The sequence below is a fragment of the Polistes fuscatus genome, unplaced genomic scaffold, assembly GCF_010416935.1.
Source record: "Polistes fuscatus isolate 324 unplaced genomic scaffold, CU_Pfus_HIC Scaffold28, whole genome shotgun sequence".
In the NCBI taxonomy this organism is placed as follows: Eukaryota; Metazoa; Arthropoda; class Insecta; order Hymenoptera; family Vespidae; genus Polistes; species Polistes fuscatus.
In genome coordinates, this window is record NW_025113105.1 from 308,507 (window position 1) to 327,415 (window position 18,909).

Here is an 18,909-nt window from a genome sequence, read left to right on the forward strand (position 1 = left end):
TTTTGAAAGAGTTAAGTGCTTTTTCAATGACTGTTTCAAAACGCTTGCATGTAATGGGAAAAATTCATACCGAAAAAAATGGCAACCACACCTACAACGCAGGAACTAAATTAACCACATAATATATTTGAAAGAAAATTAAAAGGAAAATATAAATATAAATGTTTATTTACATATTTTTAACTTTTATTTAATGTCAAGTAAAAAATATTGTTATAAAAATGCGTAATTAATATTATAAATATTTATACTGTAAAAAAATTAATAATAGAGACTCACTTCATTTAACTAATATTTTTGACTGGTATATAAATTTAATTAAAATTAAAATAAATAAATAGTATTAAATACAAACTTTTTAATATTTTTTTAAGTATCTATTCAATGTCAATTCAGGTTTAACAACATATTGCTAAAAATTTACCTACAATAAAGCATATTTAGATTAAAAAAAATAATATACAAATAATAGAAACTAGCTTTACTTGAACCAGTAAATTCGACTAACTTAGTTCGTATAATTGTAGTGTTAATGCTGTAAGCACAATCTCAAAAGTTATGGATAGTAAATTACTAACTGTGATTGTGAGCACTTGTTACACTACTCGCTATTTGATATACATATTTTAGATTACATTGTTAGGGGCTACGTCGTTTGTACCAGTAGCTGCACTGTAACTACGTGAGATAAAACCAATGTGAGTTATAATTACTATATTAAATTATTAATTTAATAAATTAGAACAAGAGAAAGGACAAGTGTGCGGGAAAAATCGTAGCTCAAAAAATGATGAGAAAAGAGAATAATTAATTCCGAATTGATTGGACGTGTCAGGTTGTCAGATTGTTCACCACTAATATATTTAATAAATTTTAAAACTATAATCAGCCCTTATATAATTTGCTTAATTCAACTGATTATTTTAATTTCATACACGTTTGTAATATTACATAAATATCATCAAGCATCTCTCCGTTTAATTTATAATAAGCGTTCCGAACATATTCAATCAGTTCATTAATTGTATTAGGCGAAGTTGAATATTGCATAGGCTATATATAATTGAAGAATCCTAGAGATCATATAATTCGATGTTGAAACAGATATAACGGTAAAATTTACGCACTTAAAATCCTTTCTCTGCTTAGGGATATCAAAAAGTGAAAATTAGAAATTTAGAGATTTAGATAACGCATCGCTATAAGTGTTTCTTCAACAAGTCAAAGAAACACTTTTAATTTTAGTCCAATTTTCAGACTGATTCTTGCGTTTTTTCAGGAGGGAATTTTTTTTTTATTTTAAAGAAAACTTACAAATACTTTATCTTCCTATTGTAAGGATAAGAGAAATTCGAGAGTGAAAAATAAAGCAGTATTTCCTGTCCCGAGGGAACGGAAAGAAATTTGAGACGTAGATAACGAAGAGCGATTTCTTTTAGAAGTGTGCCTATAGATGTTCCGATAATAGCTGCAGACAATTTCCTTATAAGGAAAGTTAAGGAAAATGTCTTTCTTTTGTCGTGTGTATGGTGTGAGTATGAGTGTATAAGAATGTATGTATCGCGTGCGGTGAGTGCTTATAACGTACGTGACCGAAAGCAAAGAAATCATACGATCAATGCCATCCGTGAGGGTGCGAAGTGGGGATTTGAAAGAAAGGAAAAATTAAGAAAAAAGACGTTACAAAGAAATGCCGAAAGACGTTACAAAGAAATGACGAAAGACGTTATAAAGAAATGACGAAAGACGTTGCAAAGAAATGACAAAAGACGTTGCAAAGAAATGACGACAAATAATAGACGGGGATAACACGTATATAATATGATATGTAACAAAATAGGCCAGTCAAAAAGAGCCAAACTTCCCATTTTTGATTAAGGTGTGTAAACTTGATCTAACAAGGGGACCTTACACTGTGACCCCCACAGATCTTAACGAGCTTTGGTATATTAGTAATATACTTTTAGGGTGTTATCGTGGTAAAGGGTTTTTTCAAAATGCGCAGTCGTTTTTGAGAAAAAAGGTTTTAAAGTTTTGACTTTTGTTGTATATATGTTTAAATTATTTTAATTTTGCCTGTGTATCAAGCGACGCGATAGCGTCATTAGTAGCGTTCTCGCTTCTCGAGCGGTTAGTCAGTGTTCGATCCTTCGTGGGGAATGTTTTTTTTATTAATTTTTTTTCTTTCTGTTTTCTAATTTTTTTTCATATTTATTTATTTTTATATATATACAGGAAAGAGAAAATTATTTATTACAAAAAAAATTAGAAATAATAAATTTTTTTAAATCTTGCGCAAATAATAAAGGATAAATGATTACTTGAATTACAGTTAACATTTCATTTTTTAAATGGTATATAAAAATAAATAAATCTTTAATATATTAACAAACAACAATCGTATATATTCTATTCATTAACAATTTCATATATAATTTTTTTATATCTACGAGTTTTAACATTTATTTTACATCTATTATTATTTAATACACGCAGGTTCCAGAGTGATAGTTATTGTAAAAGCATTCAAAACAATAAATTTTTTCACATCTCGCGCAATTAATGAAAGATGACTTGTTACATAAACAAAGACTTTTTAAAAGATCTGTTGGAAAACAAACCTGATAAACGTTTAAAAATATTTCTCTTTCATTTGGTTTTAATAAGGCATTAACTTAATATTATATCTACATGAAATTTTTAATGATTAGAATATATACGAATGTTATTTGTTAGTATATTGAAGATTTATTTATTTTTATATACCTTTTAAAAAATGAAATGTTAACTGTAATTCAAGTAATCAATTTTCCTTTATTATTTGAGCAAGATTTTAAAAAATTTATTATTTCTAATTTTTTTCGTAATAAATAATTTTCTCTTTCCTGTATATATATAAAAATTAATAAATATGAAAAAAAAATTAGAAAACAGAAAGAAAAAAAATTAATAAAAAAAACTTTCCCCACGAAGGATCGAACACTGACTAACCGCGCGAGAAGCGAGAACGCTACTATTGACGCTATCGCGTCACTTGATACACAGTCGAAATTAAAATAATTTAAACATATATACAACAAAAGTCAAAACTTTAAAACCTTTTTTCTCAAAAACGACTGCGCATTTTGAAAAAACCCTTTACCACGATAACACCCTAAAAGTATACTACTAATATACCAAAGCTCGTTAAGATCTGTGGGGGTCACAGTGTAAGGTCCCCTTGTAAATGTAACTTGACGACGCTGAATCGAATAGTGCTAATTTTTTTGCAATAAAGTATCTTGTTTTTTTAGAAGAAGGGTAAAAAAGGGTAATAAATGGCCTTATCTTAGAATTTAGGCATTTAATCGATAAAATTTCAAACAAAAATTATAGAGAATTGAAAAATATATAAAAAATGTTCTAAGGTTTATCTTCGTATTTGCAAAAGTAAGCGAGAAAGAGTGGTAAAAGTAATTGTAAGAGTGGGGAAGCAAGTCCCGCCTCTCAGTCGGCTTTTACACGCGAGCGGGATAGTGTGCGTGCGAGCGTCCGTGTGTACTATTTCATAAACGAAGAATCTTGGGCAATCTTCGGGACTCTCGGTCTTGAATGAAAGTGCGAGTGAGAGAACAAACCAATATTTCTCTCTTTTTATTTATCATGCGATAACGAGTATTATTGTCCTTGGCCATCGATTGTTGAGCGTTCTGATATTTCTCTTTTTATATTTTTTCTTTCGGTAGCAAGAATTTTACGTCTTGGCCATCGAGCGTCGAGCGTTTTGTATACGAGTACGAGTGAGAAAGAAAACCGATATTTCTCTTTTTATATTTTTTCTTTCGGTAGCAAGCATTTTTCGTTTTAGCCATCGAGTTTCGAGCGTTCTGTATATCTATATATATCGGCGTATAAGCGCATCGATCTTAAATCGAATCTTGATGCGTATGGCACGCCGTTTTTTTATTTATTGTCAAAAATAGTGAACAATGAATAAAAGGAAAACAATAATTTATTTTAACAGAAACTATTATTATTTAGTCGAAAGTAAAAATAATGAATTATTTTATGTCTTGACACATAAAATTAATTAGTATATTTAATTGATATAAATTTTTTGCCTCCACAAGATTTTATTTGTATATCATATTGAATACGTATTCTTTTTAAGACGAAACTTAAAATTTAAAAATTTTTCCTAATAAATTATTTATTTTATAAAATTTTAAATTACTGGTCTTTTGTTTTGTAAAAATTTATTTGTGTATTAAATTGAATACATAGTGTAGTAGTGTAATGGCTACAGTGACTACAGTGTGTGTGTGTGTTTTTCACATCGTCGATACCTATATCTTATCTTGACAGCGCTAACAGGTATTTTTAACTTTCTTTCTTTCTTTTTCTCTTCGTTCTTTTTCTTTGCTTTCTTTTTCTCTTCGTTTTTTTTCTTTGCTTTCTTATTTCCTTTTTTGTTATTGTGAAGTAATCTTAATTAATTTTTTTTCTATTTTTTCAATAGTATTTTATAATCATTTTATAGGAAATATAATTAAAAAAAAATGCATTTGTATTATAGGAAGTGCGAATTTATTTTTGGCTAACGATATAAATTTTATTTAAAAAAATTTAGAATATTATGTAAACTCCCCAACACATAAGAACATAAGACTAACTAACTGCTACTTCCTACTACTCAGCACATAAGAACATAAGATTAACTAACTGCTACTTCCTACTACCACCCGTATTGTCCGACTGCCCTTTTATACTTTTCCGTCGAACAACGGAGCATCGGCCTCCCTCCACGGGTGACGCATACAGCCTCTGTTCCTCACACTTAATCTTAAGACATCGATATCCTAAACAACATCCGCACGCACTCACACTAGTGCAGGCGCCAACGTGCACGAACCTGCATGAGACGTTTACAATCGGCCAGTCCTGACTAGCCCAGTCAACGCGGGCCCACCACGGAACTTTCTTACTAACAGCTTCAAAATTTGATCTAAGGGTAAGCTGACGACGCTGAATCGAATGGTGCTAATTATAATAAAGTCAGCAACCGTGATCTTGGGGAAAAAGGGTAAAAAAGGGTAAAATATAGCCATATCTTAGAATCTAGGCATTTAATCGAAAAAAGTTGCAAACAAAAGTTGTAGAGAATTGAAAAATACATAAAAAATGTTCTATGAGTTATCTTCGTATTTTCAAAAATAAGCGCATAAAATTGGATTGAAGATGGGAACAAAATTGTAAGAGTGGGAGAAAGCAAGCTTATCCCTCCGTCGCGTTTTACACGCGAGCGAGCTAGTATGCGTGCGAGCGTCCGTGTGCACTAATACACAAACGAAGGATCTTCGGCAATCTTCGGGACTCTCGGTCTTGAATGCAAGTGAGAGTGAGAGAAGAAACCGATATTTCCCTTTTCTATTTGTTTAGGCGATAACGAGTATTATTGTCCTTGGGAGCGTTCTAATATTTCTCTTTTTATATATTTTCTTTCGGTAGCAAGAATTTTACGTCTTGGCCATCGAGCGTCGTGCGTTTTGTATACGAGTGCGAGTGAGAAAGAAAACCGATATTTCTCTCTTTCTATTTTTTCTTTCGGTAGCGAGAATTTTTCGTTTTGGCCATCGTGCGTCGAGCGTTCTATATATCTATATATATCGGCGTATAAGCGCGGCACTTTTAAATCGAATCTTGATGCTTATGGCACGCCATTTCTTTATTTATTGTCAAAAATAATGAACCTTGAGTAAAAAAAAAATAATTCATTTTAACAGAAACTATTATTATTTAGTTGAGAGTAAAAATAATGAATTAATTTTGTGTCTCGCCATAAAATTAATTAGAATAATTAATTGATATAAATTCTTTGCCTCACAAAAATATATTTGTATATCAAATTGAATACGTATTCTCTTTAAGACGAAATTTAAAATTTAAATATTTTTCCTATTAAATTATGTATTTTATAAAATTTTAAATTACTGACTTTTTGTCTCGTAAAAATTTATTAGTTTATCAAATTAAATACATATTTGAAAAAGAAGAATTTTATAACCACACATAAAATTAATTCAAGATATATATGAAAGGATATTCTAAAAACGTGGAATTTATTTTTTGTCTATACATAATTTTAATTCATTTTTATTATGTTATAAGAAAACAGTAATGCATTCTGATTCATCTTCGAAGTCTTAAGAATTGTACGAAATAAATTGAGCTATTATCAATTGGTGCGTTAGCGTAAGTAGTAACGTCTTCGCTTCTCGCGCTGGGTATTTAACGTTCGATTCTTCGTGGGGGAATTATTTTTTTATAAGTTTTTCTATAAAACTATATATTTCTATATATTTTCGCTCGATGGCCAAGACGTAAATTCTTGCTACCGAAAGAAAATATATAAAAAGAGAAATATTAGAACGCTCCCAAGGACAATAATACTCGTTATCGCCTAAACAAATAGAAAAGGGAAATATCGGTTTCTTCTCTCACTCTCACTTGCATTCAAGACCGAGAGTCCCGAAGATTGCCGAAGATCCTTCGTTTGTGTATTAGTGCACACGGACGCTCGCACGCATACTAGCTCGCTCGCGTGTAAAACGCGACGGAGGGATAAGCTTGCTTTCTCCCACTCTTACAATTTTGTTCCCATCTTCAATCCAATTTTATGCGCTTATTTTTGAAAATACGAAGATAACTCATAGAACATTTTTTATGTATTTTTCAATTCTCTACAACTTTTGTTTGCAACTTTTTTCGATTAAATGCCTAGATTCTAAGATATGGCTATATTTTACCCTTTTTTACCCTTTTTCCCCAAGATCACGGTTGCTGACTTTATTATAATTAACCATTCGATTCAGCGTCGTCAACTTACCCTTAGATCAAATTTTGAAGCTGTTAGTAAGAAAGTTCCGTGGTGGGCCCGCGTTGACTGGGCTAGACGGTGACCGCCCTCGGTCACTAGACCATCACACATACATAAAGGCGCAACGTAAAATGAACATGAACATAAGGTTAATAAATACATCAAAAGTACATGAATATAAACATAAGAATACAATCAAAAATTAATACATAAATAAAAGTAATAATCTGAAAGAATAAAAATATAAGATAATCCATACATAAGAAATACAATTTCTCGGATACAATATTTCTCTCTCCTTTTTCCTCTCTTTTTTTTTCCTTTTTTTTTTTTGTTTGATCTAATCAATAACTAAAATAATATTCATTCTTACAAACATGAAGCGAGATGCGATATCGGTGATAATCTTAAAAAGGAAATGAAAAGAAACTTAATACAATTGGACTTTAATCATAAGAATAAAATATACTAAATATAAACTTTTAACTGTCGGTACACTATCTTTAAAGGAAATAAAATGAAATGAAACATAATACAATTGAGTTTTAATCATAAGGATAAAGTATACTAAATATAAAATTGAGATTGTTCTCTTCTCTCTCTATTCTTTGGCCTGTTCTATTCCTCGCCAGGGACGCATGTTACAATATTCCCATGTTCCCTGATACGGTCTTTGAGATATTTGGAAGCCTCTTATATCGGCAACTACATATCTATCGTTTCGTAATTTTTTTATAACTTCGTACGGACCCCTAAATTTTGGTATCAGTTTTTTTCCAATCCCTACAGTGCTATCAAAATTCCTTACCACCACATAATCACCGACATTAAATTCTGACCGTATCTTATGATGGCGTTTATCATAATACCTCTTGTTATAATTTTGCTTCTCAGCCATTCTATCTTCTGCCTTATTCCTAATTGCTTTTAAATCGCGTTCGCTTATTGTGACTTTATTTAACGCGCGGTAATCGACGCACATCCTATTCTTACCGTTTTTCTTTTTAACTAACACAATAGGGGACGCGTAATCCGATTCGCTCAGTCGAATTATCCCCCTTTCTAGTAAATCTCCTATTATTTCTCGAACTTGGTTTTTCTCGACAAACGATAAGCGACGGAGAGATAAATGAAATGGCTTATGCTCTTGTAATGTTAATTTCGGCTCCATGCTTATTCTAGGCTTTCCCGGACGAGGTGCATCTAAGTAATTTACCTTTAAGATTTCCTTTAATTCATTTTGTTTTTCCACCGCGATTTCGGGATTAATGTATAATTCGGTAGTTTGATTATCGGTGGAATCATCTATTTCTATATTCATAATCTGATCTATCACTACCTCTTCTTCGGAGCGCTTATCTTTTCTGCTAAAAACTAATCCACATTTTTTTAGTGCGTCGCGACCTAAAATAACGGAGTTCACCATTGTAGTATCCGGTACTACCAAAAGACGAGTGTCAACCCTTTCGCCGTCATCTAATTTTAAACTAACTTGTATCGAGCCGTGTACTTGCAGACGACTATGATGAATACCATAATATTCACTTCCGAGTTCCGGCGCAGAGTTGATCGGTCCCATCACTAACCCTTTCTTTATGAAACTCACGGGGCTGCCGGAATCCAATAAGGTGTCTAAAACTAAGATGTAGTGTATATTGCCTGAATCGACATCATAAGTTATCTTCCTGATGTAGTCGTCATCGGTGGTCACGCTCCTGGTGACGCTGTGGACTTCGCCACCCTTCTCCGGGCATTCTGGTCTAAGATGTCCATGTTTACCGCACTTGTAGCAGCTGCCTCTTTCCCTCTTCGGACGGGGGCAGTTCCTCGCAAAATGTCCTGTCTCTCCACAGTTGAAGCATCTGGCATAATTTTCCTCCGACGGCCTCTTATGGTCGATCGGTTTTCTTTTTCCTTCTCCCGTCGCCCGCCGATGAAGCGTCTCCCTCGGTGCCGACACACTTGCGAATGCTGTTATCATGGATTCCAACGATGCATAACATTGCACCTTGGCCTGAGTGCGTAACTCCTGGCTTGGGATACCGTCGATCACGTAGCTAATTATTTCTTTTTCATCAATCGGGATGCGATTAGCTAATGTCACCTTGTCATGCACATAATCCGTAAAACTCTCGGTAGGCTTCCACATTCTCGCCTCGAGTTTGCGCCGTAAAATTAGGGGATCAACTTGCTGCCCAAACATCTTCCTAAGCTCGCGCAAAAGGTCGTTGCTACTCAAATCAACGCAATCCACTCGCGAGTGATACCATTTTAAGGCCTTTACTCTTAGTCGGCTACAAACTAGGGCCTTAGAACTAGGTGCATCCAGATCGTAACTGGCAAGCAGTCCTTTGACCTGCTTCTCCCATCGGTCGATTTCGATATCACTGCCGTCGAATTCACCGATTAACTCCTTAATATCTTGCCACTTCTTCACCCTGGATCTTTCCGTTTCACTTATCACTGACTGAGGCGTCCTTCTTAAAAATTCCAACTCCCTACGTAAGAGATCAGCTTCTCGCTCAGCTAAATCCCGTGCCCGCCGTAACAATTCCATTTCCGTAGATGCGGGGTTAGGGGGTGGTACGTAATTCAAACCTTGTACCGACATGACTTCGGTCTGCTCGTCCGATTCTTCACAAGTGCCTCCCGACGTTAAACATAAATCTGCAACAGGCGTTCCTGCCTCTAATAACCGCTTAACCAACTCGGTCTTATTTCCGGTCGTACTTAAATTCTTTGCACTGAGCATGTCCTTAAGCTGGTTCACTTTAGTGTACTCATCTTAATGTTTTCGTCCAGTATCCTTTGATCCCGAATTCACTAACAGACCTCTAATTCACACACGACGCGTAACACAATAAATCGTAAAATTACCGAACGTCCATAAAACTTACAGGATCTTAAACTTGACCTTAAGTCTTAACTCGAAACTGAACGTGAATCTTATCCCACTTTTCATAACACACGCGTGAATCGCGAATTTTTAATTTAGCGAGTTTGAATCCCACTTCTGAAATTTGTAAACTCCCCAACACATAAGAACATAAGACTAACTAACTGCTACTTCCTACTACTCAGCACATAAGAACATAAGATTAACTAACTGCTACTTCCTACTACCACCCGTATTGTCCGACTGCCCTTTTATACTTTTCCGTCGAACAACGGAGCATCGGCCTCCCTCCACGGGTGACGCATACAGCCTCTGTTCCTCACACTTAATCTTAAGAACATCAATATCCTAAAGAAACATCCGCACGCACTCACACTAGTGCAGGCGCCAACGTGCACGAACCTGCATGAGACGTTTACAATATATAAATATTAAGAAAAAAAACACATCCAAGAAAAAGACTCCACTACAGCATCGGATTTATGCATATAAATTTCATTTTCAATGGTTCACGATATAAAGATTTCTTTCAACTAATGTTTCCTCCGTAAAGAGTCTATGTGAATTATTATGTGAATAAAAAATGTAGCTGCAGTTACAAGGAATAATCAATATCAGAATCTGTTAAAAAAGGTAAACATTATATAATTCTCCTAAAAAATAATTATTTATAGCATTATTAAATTTATTCTTTCTTCATATGTTTTCAATTATTTTACTGGAAGAGAAAGCGTATAACTTTCAACAACAATGAGAAGAAGCTAACAAGACTGCAATCATGATAGATTTTGGAAGATACCGCCTTCTTTTTACGTATAATGGGAGAAAATCAAATCTATTAATATTCTATCAAAGGAAGTGAAGAAAGAACGCATCTTAGTTATTATAAATTTGAAAAACTAATAGCAAATACAATATATTAAGAAAATCTATACTTGTGCGTAATGTTTCTCCAAGCGTCATACCAGGTATTGAAAGAGATATTATTGCTTATTAACTTGCAAGAAAATATTGTAGACTTGCATCAACTAATGTCTTCTTCATAGAGATTCCATTTAAATTTTTATGCCAATAGAATGCAGCTGCAGTTACAAGGAACAAGCAAGACATGTGTCTGTTAAAAGGTAAAAATAAAAATTTTGCTTCTGAAAAAAACAAATATTATAATTTTCTTGAAAAATATTTATTTATAGCAATAATAAACTTATTCTTTCTTCATAGGTTTTCAATTATTTTACTGGAAAAGAGAGCATATAACTTTCCACAACGATAAGAAAAAGCTGACAACACTGCAATCATGAAAGATTTTGGAAGACACCGTCTTCTTTTTACCACACTGCAAAGAAACCATGTGCATTTATTTTCTATTGAAAAAATTGAAGAAGGAATGCATCCTAGTTATTACAAATTTAAAATATAAATAGGAAATATATTATATTGGAAGATTCTTTAATTCGCAGAGGTTTCATGTGAATTATTATGTGTATAGAATGCATCTACAGCGACAAAAAATAATTTTAACAAGAATCTATTAATAGGTAAAAATAGAAATATTGTTTAAGAAAAGAGAGAGAGAGAAACAAATATTATAATAATGTTAAAAATTATTTATTTAAAACATTGTAAAATTTATTTTTATTGCATTAACTTTCATTCTTTTTACAGGAAGAGATTGCGTAATCTTTATTTTATTATCGACAAGTCGCGATACCACATCTCTGCGGATCCAGCTGATACCAACGGAGAATGTTGTTATGCGTATAGGCTGTGAAAAAAAATAATTGCACAAGCATACCAATCGACTGCGAATGAAATTTTATGTACTCCATCAACTTTGAATTTACTAATGACTTCTGCACTATCGCCTCAGCCTGTGATTATTGATACAAAAATTGTTATGAATTTAGCGGATAGCAATTATCATCAATTTGATACTTTCTATTATCAAAGTCAGTGGGTTCACTCCGATGAACTGCTGATTGATTCAATTATACAAAAATCTCAAATTTTAATGTTGAGAAAAACTTAGTTATATGATTATGAGTCCTTTAGTATACCAAATTGCAATTGTTTAATTCAATACAAACGATTAAATGTTTGAGCTGGAGGTATTGCTATCTATCACAATGCGAATGATATAACTAACATTGTGACCACTACCATTGACATGACTGTGAGGGTTCTGTAACATTTAAACCAACGACGTTTCAACCGCGACTGTTAAACCGCGACATTTCAACTGACGACTTTTCAACCGAGTGATAGTTCAACTGACGACCTTTTAACTGCGACTATTCAGCCTTATGACAATTAGGTTGGGATTGAGAATAACTACTTCTTTGGCAGTCGAACACGATAAAAATTGAACAATTACTGACATTTTATTTTAATCTCGGTATTATCAATAATAACTGAAAAATTAATGGATAAAAAAATTATAATGACAATACAGCAGCAATATCATGAAGAAACTGTAACTTTTTAGCTAGATCATAATCAGTTACAATATTTTTAAGCCGTAAATCAACGTCCACGTAAATCCTCTTCTTTTTAGCAGCAACCGTCATCCTAGTATTCATTTGCACTAATAAACATTCAGTAATGGACTGCTCACACTTCAGGACACTAATATACTTGGACAATGATGCATGATTAACACGAACTTTACCGTTAAATGAGTTGTGCCAACCCTCGAGTGAATTGTTTGTCCTCATTAGATCTTGAAGTACAACATCATGACAATTCCATAGCCTAAACGAAAAATATAGCTTTAATCGTCGCTTACCGCTATGTGAAGGAACACCAATCCACGTAACTAAAGTAACTAACTAAAGGCTTCAAAACCACTTCATTTTCTTCAAATATTTACACCGGACCAGTTCATCAAACGAAGCACATACATCATGTTTAGGCACAAAAGCAATAGCCATTAACATCTGCACATTCAGAGCAAACCTAACATCGTTATTGTACTGTTTTTACAACCATAAACTTTGCACTTGACGGCAAACTCACTGCGAAAAATGGAAAAAATATCCGGATACATCAACACCGAGGAAACACAGTCCAAATGCATTAATAAATGCAGACTAAAAATCAACCATCATTCGTTTTACATTACCACTTGGTAAATGATCCTTCAACACAAATAAAACTTTAAAATACGTGTCTTCATTTTTATTTGGCATCAACACATATACTAAAGAGAGAGATTTACTATTTACAAAGCCACGAGCTGTGTATAACTGCTTGAAGATTGACGGAACCGAAGAAAAAGTTCCATCGCAAGCTCATTCCTGAGACTCAGCCAAAGCATTTTAATTCTCTTGAGTTGCGAAAATTATAAAACGATTTTGTTATTTATTCGTTTTGTATGGGTTTAACCGGGTCAAGCTGCACTGTCGATTCATCTTGCACATCAAGTTCATTAGCAATTCAAAAAGCGTACGAAGCTATAAAAGCTGGAGATTGCGAATACGCGATTGTTAGTGGTTGTATATTAAGCTTACTTCCCCAAACATCTCACCAACTGTACGAATTAGGTAAAATAAGAGTATATTAGATATAATTTATTCCAGTTCTTGCATGTAAAGACAAAAAGGCAATTTTTCTTATATTTTTTTTTCTATGATAATTACAAATCTTAGAACAGCAAGTTAAATTTTTCGTAATTTATGAATAATTTTTTTGTTCTATGCATTTCTTTATTTAGGTTTGTTGTCAACAGACGGGGTAAATAGATCTTTTGATAAGAAAGCGTCTGGATTCTCGAGAAGCGACTCGGTAGGAACCATTTTCCTTCAAAGAGCCGAAAATGCAAAGCGGGTTTATGCCGAGGTCGTTAATCTTTCTGTTAAGTACACTGAAGCAATTCCAAGAAACACGTGTCTATTTCCCACAGCCGAATCTCAGGCTCAAATAATGAAACAGACATTGAAACACTGCGGCCTAAAACCAAGCGACGTAACATATATCGAGGCCGATGGTACAGGAATAAAATCAATGGATCTCGAAGAATTAAAGGCAATAGATCTTGTTTATGGTCAAGATCGAAGTCTTTCTAATCCTCTTTTAATAGGATCTGTTAAGTCGAACATTGGTAACACATATAATAATAATGCAATAAATTCGATAATCAAGGTAAATTTTTTGAAAAGACAAAATTAAATATAAAACAAAACAAATTTGGTTTAATTTTCTACATTTGTTTATTTTTTATTTCTAGGTACTAATTGCTATGGAGACCGGAGTTATACCACCGAATCTTCATTATTCCGAGCCTCCAGAAGGAGCCCAATGTCTTTGGGATGGACGCGTAAAAGTAATTACCGAACCAACACCTTGGACGGATTGTTGCGCTGCTGTTAACACAGCTGCTTTAAACGGTTCCTTCTCTCACATTATCCTAAAACGTCATTCAAAAAAGAAGCAAAGGAGAAAACTTTCACCATATAATATGCCACGACTTTTTGTAGCTTCTTGTCGAACTCAGGAAATGATATCGTCGATCTTTAATATTGTAAGATATTTATTTTACGACCGAAGTGATTAGGCAAAATGATCGTGATTTATATTCTATTTGTGTTTAGTTAAATTCGAGCAGAGGAGATGATGAACTGGCTCAATTAATTACTGATATTACTGAGAAACCATTTCCTAATTCTCTGTATTCTGGGTATACAGTAATTCCAGATTTTGAAGCAGCTGATTCAGAGCAATCGATAGAGATTGTTCAAGCTAATTTTTCAGCTCAATCTCGAGAGATCTGGTTCGTTTTTTCGGGGATGGGATCACAATGGACTGGAATGGGTACTACAAATTTTATATTTAAATAATTAAAAAAATGTTACATCTCTCTCTCTCTCTCTCTCTCCTCATATATAATAAATGTAAAATTCTCTTTTAGGTGAATCACTAATGAAAATACCAATCTTTGCCGAAGCAATAAAAAAATGTGATGTAGTTTTAAGACCGCGAGGTTACGATATTGTGCATATTATATGCGATAAAAATCCAACAATATACGATAATATTATAAACTGCTTTCTGGGAATAGCAGCAATACAAGTAATAATATATCTGATGTTTCCCCTTCAGCGCAGTGTTTATTTTTTTTAAATGAATAATTTCGAATAATTGTTACATAGATCGGTCTGGTGGATACTCTATATGCTGTTGGCGTGAAACCGAATTACATGATCGGGCATTCTGTTGGTGAGCTGGGTTGCTCTTACGCAGATGGTTGCTTTACTGCTGAGGAAATGATTTTAAGCGCTCTTTCTCGTGGTTTGGCTTCAGTGGAAAGTGATTTGATACATGGAACGATGGCCGCAGTAGGTCTGGGTTACAAACAGTTGCGACATTTTTTCCTGAAGACATTGATGTTACTTGTCATAATGGACCCGACAGTTCTACCATAAGTGGATCTACCGAGTCCATAAAAGCTTTTGTAAAAGAATTACAGGTAATGCTTAGAAGAGATTTTTTCATAGACATTTAAAATATTAAAATTTTGAAACTGTAATTATATTTTCTTTAGAGTAATGGAATATTTGCTAAAACCGTGCCGACTGGTAATATTGCTTTTCATAGTCGGTACATTTCTCCAGCTGGTCCAAAGTTGTTAGAATACTTAAAAAAAGTAATCTCTCAACCAAAAACTCGCAGTAAACGTTGGATATGCACGTCTATTCCAAAAAATGAGTGGCATTTAATGAAAGCTCACTTTTCCTCACCGGAATATCATACGAATAATCTGCTTTCTCCTGTCTTATTCGAAGAAGTATTAACAATGTTACCACAAAACGCTATAACGATTGAAATTTCTCCCCATGGACTTCTACAGGCTTCTTCCTTAGAAAATATTTCTTAATAGAATTTTTTTAAATTAAATAACCTAATACTTTTAATTTATTGGGCAATTCAAAAAAAATCATTGGACAGTAATTGCATTAATTTATCATTACCAAAAAGAGGTCATAAGGACAATGCAACTTTTATTTTATCCACATTAGGAAAGCTTTATAATCTTGGATTTCCAATTACGCCAGGGAAGCTCTATCAGAGAGTTCCTTATCCTGTTTCTAGAGAGACCCCATCTATTTCTCCTCTTGTTCGATGGGAACACAGTTCTGATTGGTAAGTACAAAATAGACTTTTCTCAAATGGATGGTATAAACTATTATTGTGTATGTTTGACAGGCACGTGGAAGGTGGTAAATTGCGAGAGACTCAACAAACTGAAGAACTGGTAGATTTGGAATCGGATAAATACAAGTTTTTACGAAATTTTAAAATTAACGGCAATGTTATCATTTCTTCAGCTGTCTATTTAAAGTTGGTTGTGAATATTTACTCGAATTTTATACCGAATAAGACTAATAATTCTTTTATACTCGAGAACATTATTATTACAATAAATTACTAGAAGTACCTAGAAATGGCAAAATTCATTTACTATTATGACATTTAAAGGTATAAATAGCAATCCTATAAATATAATATTTTAAAACAATATTTGAAACAATGTAAATTTTCAGGTTCGGGAAAATTTGAAGTAAAAACCAAAGATGAAATTATGATAGCTTCTGGAACTATTCGCTTAGCAGAAACAGAGAAGAAATATATTCCAGAAATCATTTTACTAAAAGAAGAAACGGAAATTTTAGACGAAGAAAATATTTACTCTAGTCTACTTTTACATGGTTACCAGTATGAAGAATCTTACAATATTATTAGCGGACTTTCTACATTGTGTTCCAATGGAACGCTTAAATGGAACAGAGACTGGGGGTTATTACTAGAAGGATTAGTTCAAGTCCATATTATCAGCAGTAGGAATAAAAATATGTTGGTACCGAGTAGGATACAAAAACTTGTCATCGACATGGAACAATTAACAGAAAAAATGAAAGAAAACAATGGTAAGCATTTGAAACCTAATATTAACTTACTCGTGGTTATTAAGTTACAATATAGACCAAAAGTCCTAAAACTCTTCAAATTCTTTACCACATAAATAAAAATTGAAATAAATGTGTAGAATCTTAAGAGCATTTTTTAAAAATAAATAAATTTTAATTTTCTTTATTTATTAATAAAGAATAAAAAGTTAAAATTAATATTATTTATTAAATTATGCTTTGATAATATATTATTTACGACTGTTTCCTTAACAATAATAATCGGCAGCTAATTTTTAACGTTATGTACTAACATTTACAATTAGGAAATATTACAATAGACAATTTGTTAAAACAAAAACGACTAGTATGCAAGAAAGCAATACGTATATATTTTTCCAAACGACATAAAAATAGTTTTTACATCAAATATGCTCGTACATCAGACTTGTTATATTATTAAAAAACATTTTTCTGATCACTTATTTAAATATCGTGTTTATAAATGTTTCAAAAAAAATAAAGTAATGTATCATAGTTTAACAAATTATATGAACTATACTGATTTTTTTTCGTAGCCTTACCGATGAAGTTTGAAAAACGGGCAAACGTCATTGCTTGCCCCGGAATTGCAATGAGTGGAATCCAATTTAAAGAAATAATATTTAAAAACAGGAATTTGAAAATTGTCACGGATGAACTTCGATTTATTCAGAATATCAATAAAACATAGATGGATATCGACGACGTATTAAACGCAGTACTAGGATTAATTTCACAAAATATTAGTATGAACAGTGAAGAAAAGATATTGTTAACGAATGAGTCAAAAAAGAATACTGAGAATATTTTGGATTTTCTCGAGAATTCTATAAAAAGGACGAGGAAAAACTTCAACATAAAATTAATTGCTAGAGAGTTGCTTTATAAGACAATTCATGAGAATTTTATTTTAACGATCATAAATAACGCGCATTATACCGATGTAAGAAGACTTATTAGTACTCTCGATAAAAAATCATTTTTATTGACAATCATTGAAACGAAAGAGGAAGATAATGCGATTTCTGTATTGACAAGTGTGGGATTAAACGTCGTCCTGAAAATAAAAATTGCTCTCTGTCGTACAGCTCTTCTTTTACATAAAGAAAGAAATTTAGGAAAAACTGTTGTCGTTAATAACCACGAAAACTGTTTAGATCGGTTAAAAATCTGCCTACAAGACTCAAAATATGACAATGTTATATTTGTGGTTAACACTATTATCGATAATGATATATTTGAGATACTTCGAAATATAAAAGGAGAAGCGGGGTATAAAAAACTTCAAATTTTAGATTTACAAGATGCTAAGGCACCGAATTCTCACTTCAAAATGAATTCTGTGAACCATAAGTAAAACTTAATCTTCGTGAAAATGTATTAGCCCCAAACGGGGTATGGGGCACATACAAATGGATGCCATTGCGAGCAAAGTCTACTTCTTCTATGCGTTGGCAAGCAAAAATTAATAAATCTGGATCACTAGTATGGATGGAAAAATTACCATTGATTAAAGAAAAAAATAATAAGATTGTGAATGTTAAATGTTCTGCATTTGACTTAGGGGTTTACGAATACTTGTTAAAAAATGATGTCAGCCTAGAATCACAGATATCTATTGCCGAATATTCAGGGACAGATGAAAAAGGTCGCAGAGTAATGGGACTAGTTGATAATTTCACTATAAGTAATGAAATTTCAGCCGATCCAGATTTTACTTGGATTATTCCAGACAGTTAGAGCTTCGAAGATGCTTCAACAATTCCCCAAACCTATTTGGCAGCTTTCTGCATTTTGCATTCGGATACTTGGAGGTTTAAACGAATTAAAACTGTATTAGTACATTATGGTGCTAGCGACGTAGGACAGGCTCTCATAAATTTATCCTTATCTTATAATTTTGATGTTTACACTACTTACGAAACGGAAGCAGAAAACGAGTGATCGAGTCGATGCGACCACGTTTACCACAGTCCAATATTATCAAAGTTAAAGACTATAGAATTAATATTATAAATATTACGAAAGGCAAAGGTTTTGATTTTGTAGTTGCAAACTATTCCATCTTAGACGATATGGAAGATTGTTTGGACATTGTTAAAATTTAAAACATTTGGTAATAATTTACGATTCTAAAGGGCCTAATTATAATCTCTCTACAGGCTCTATAGGCGGGTATAATAAAACCAATTACATCACGAAGAATTACGATT

At 32.9% G+C, this 18,909-nt stretch overlaps 3 protein-coding genes across 3 annotated transcripts; 2 read left to right on the forward strand and 1 right to left on the reverse strand.

Moving 5' to 3' along the window:
- Window positions 1–12,187: 12,187 nt before the first annotated feature.
- On the reverse strand, window positions 12,188–12,688 carry LOC122519000. Its single transcript, XM_043638162.1, has 2 exons — window positions 12,624–12,688; window positions 12,188–12,503 (listed from the first exon to the last, which is right to left on the reverse strand). The coding sequence occupies exons 1-2, from the start codon at window positions 12,686–12,688 to the stop codon at window positions 12,188–12,190; spliced, it is 381 nt and encodes a 126-aa protein (XP_043494097.1).
- Window positions 12,618–15,680, forward strand: LOC122519035 (fatty acid synthase-like). Its single transcript, XM_043638196.1, is given in 8 exon segments — window positions 12,618–13,294; window positions 13,465–13,892; window positions 13,978–14,271; window positions 14,342–14,561; window positions 14,659–14,819; window positions 14,900–15,116; window positions 15,119–15,216; window positions 15,292–15,680. Coding segments are annotated over 8 exon segments (1,920 nt in total). The 5' UTR covers window positions 12,618–13,125; the 3' UTR covers window positions 15,625–15,680.
- Window positions 15,681–16,210: 530 nt separating this feature from the next.
- On the forward strand, window positions 16,211–17,387 carry LOC122519001 (fatty acid synthase-like). The gene is made up of 3 exons (XM_043638163.1): window positions 16,211–16,226; window positions 16,292–16,675; window positions 17,233–17,387. Exons 1-3 carry the CDS (start codon window positions 16,214–16,216, stop codon window positions 17,385–17,387), a joined length of 552 nt encoding a protein of 183 aa, XP_043494098.1. The 5' UTR covers window positions 16,211–16,213.
- The last annotated feature ends 1,522 nt before the right edge of the window (window positions 17,388–18,909 follow it).

Bases quoted from the DNA above. Each gene is read 5' to 3' on its own strand.
- LOC122519000 (XM_043638162.1), bottom strand. From the start codon at position 12,688: ATGTTAATGGCTATTGCTTTTGTGCCTAAACATGATGTATGTGCTTCG. The intron at 12,504-12,623 runs GTGTAAATATTT...TTTTTCGTTTAG, and splicing joins TCGTTTGATGAACTGGTCCG to GCTATGGAATTGTCATGATG.
- LOC122519001 (XM_043638163.1), top strand. The intron at 16,676-17,232 runs GTAAGCATTTGA...TTTTTTTCGTAG, and splicing joins AAAAATGAAAGAAAACAATG to CCTTACCGATGAAGTTTGAA.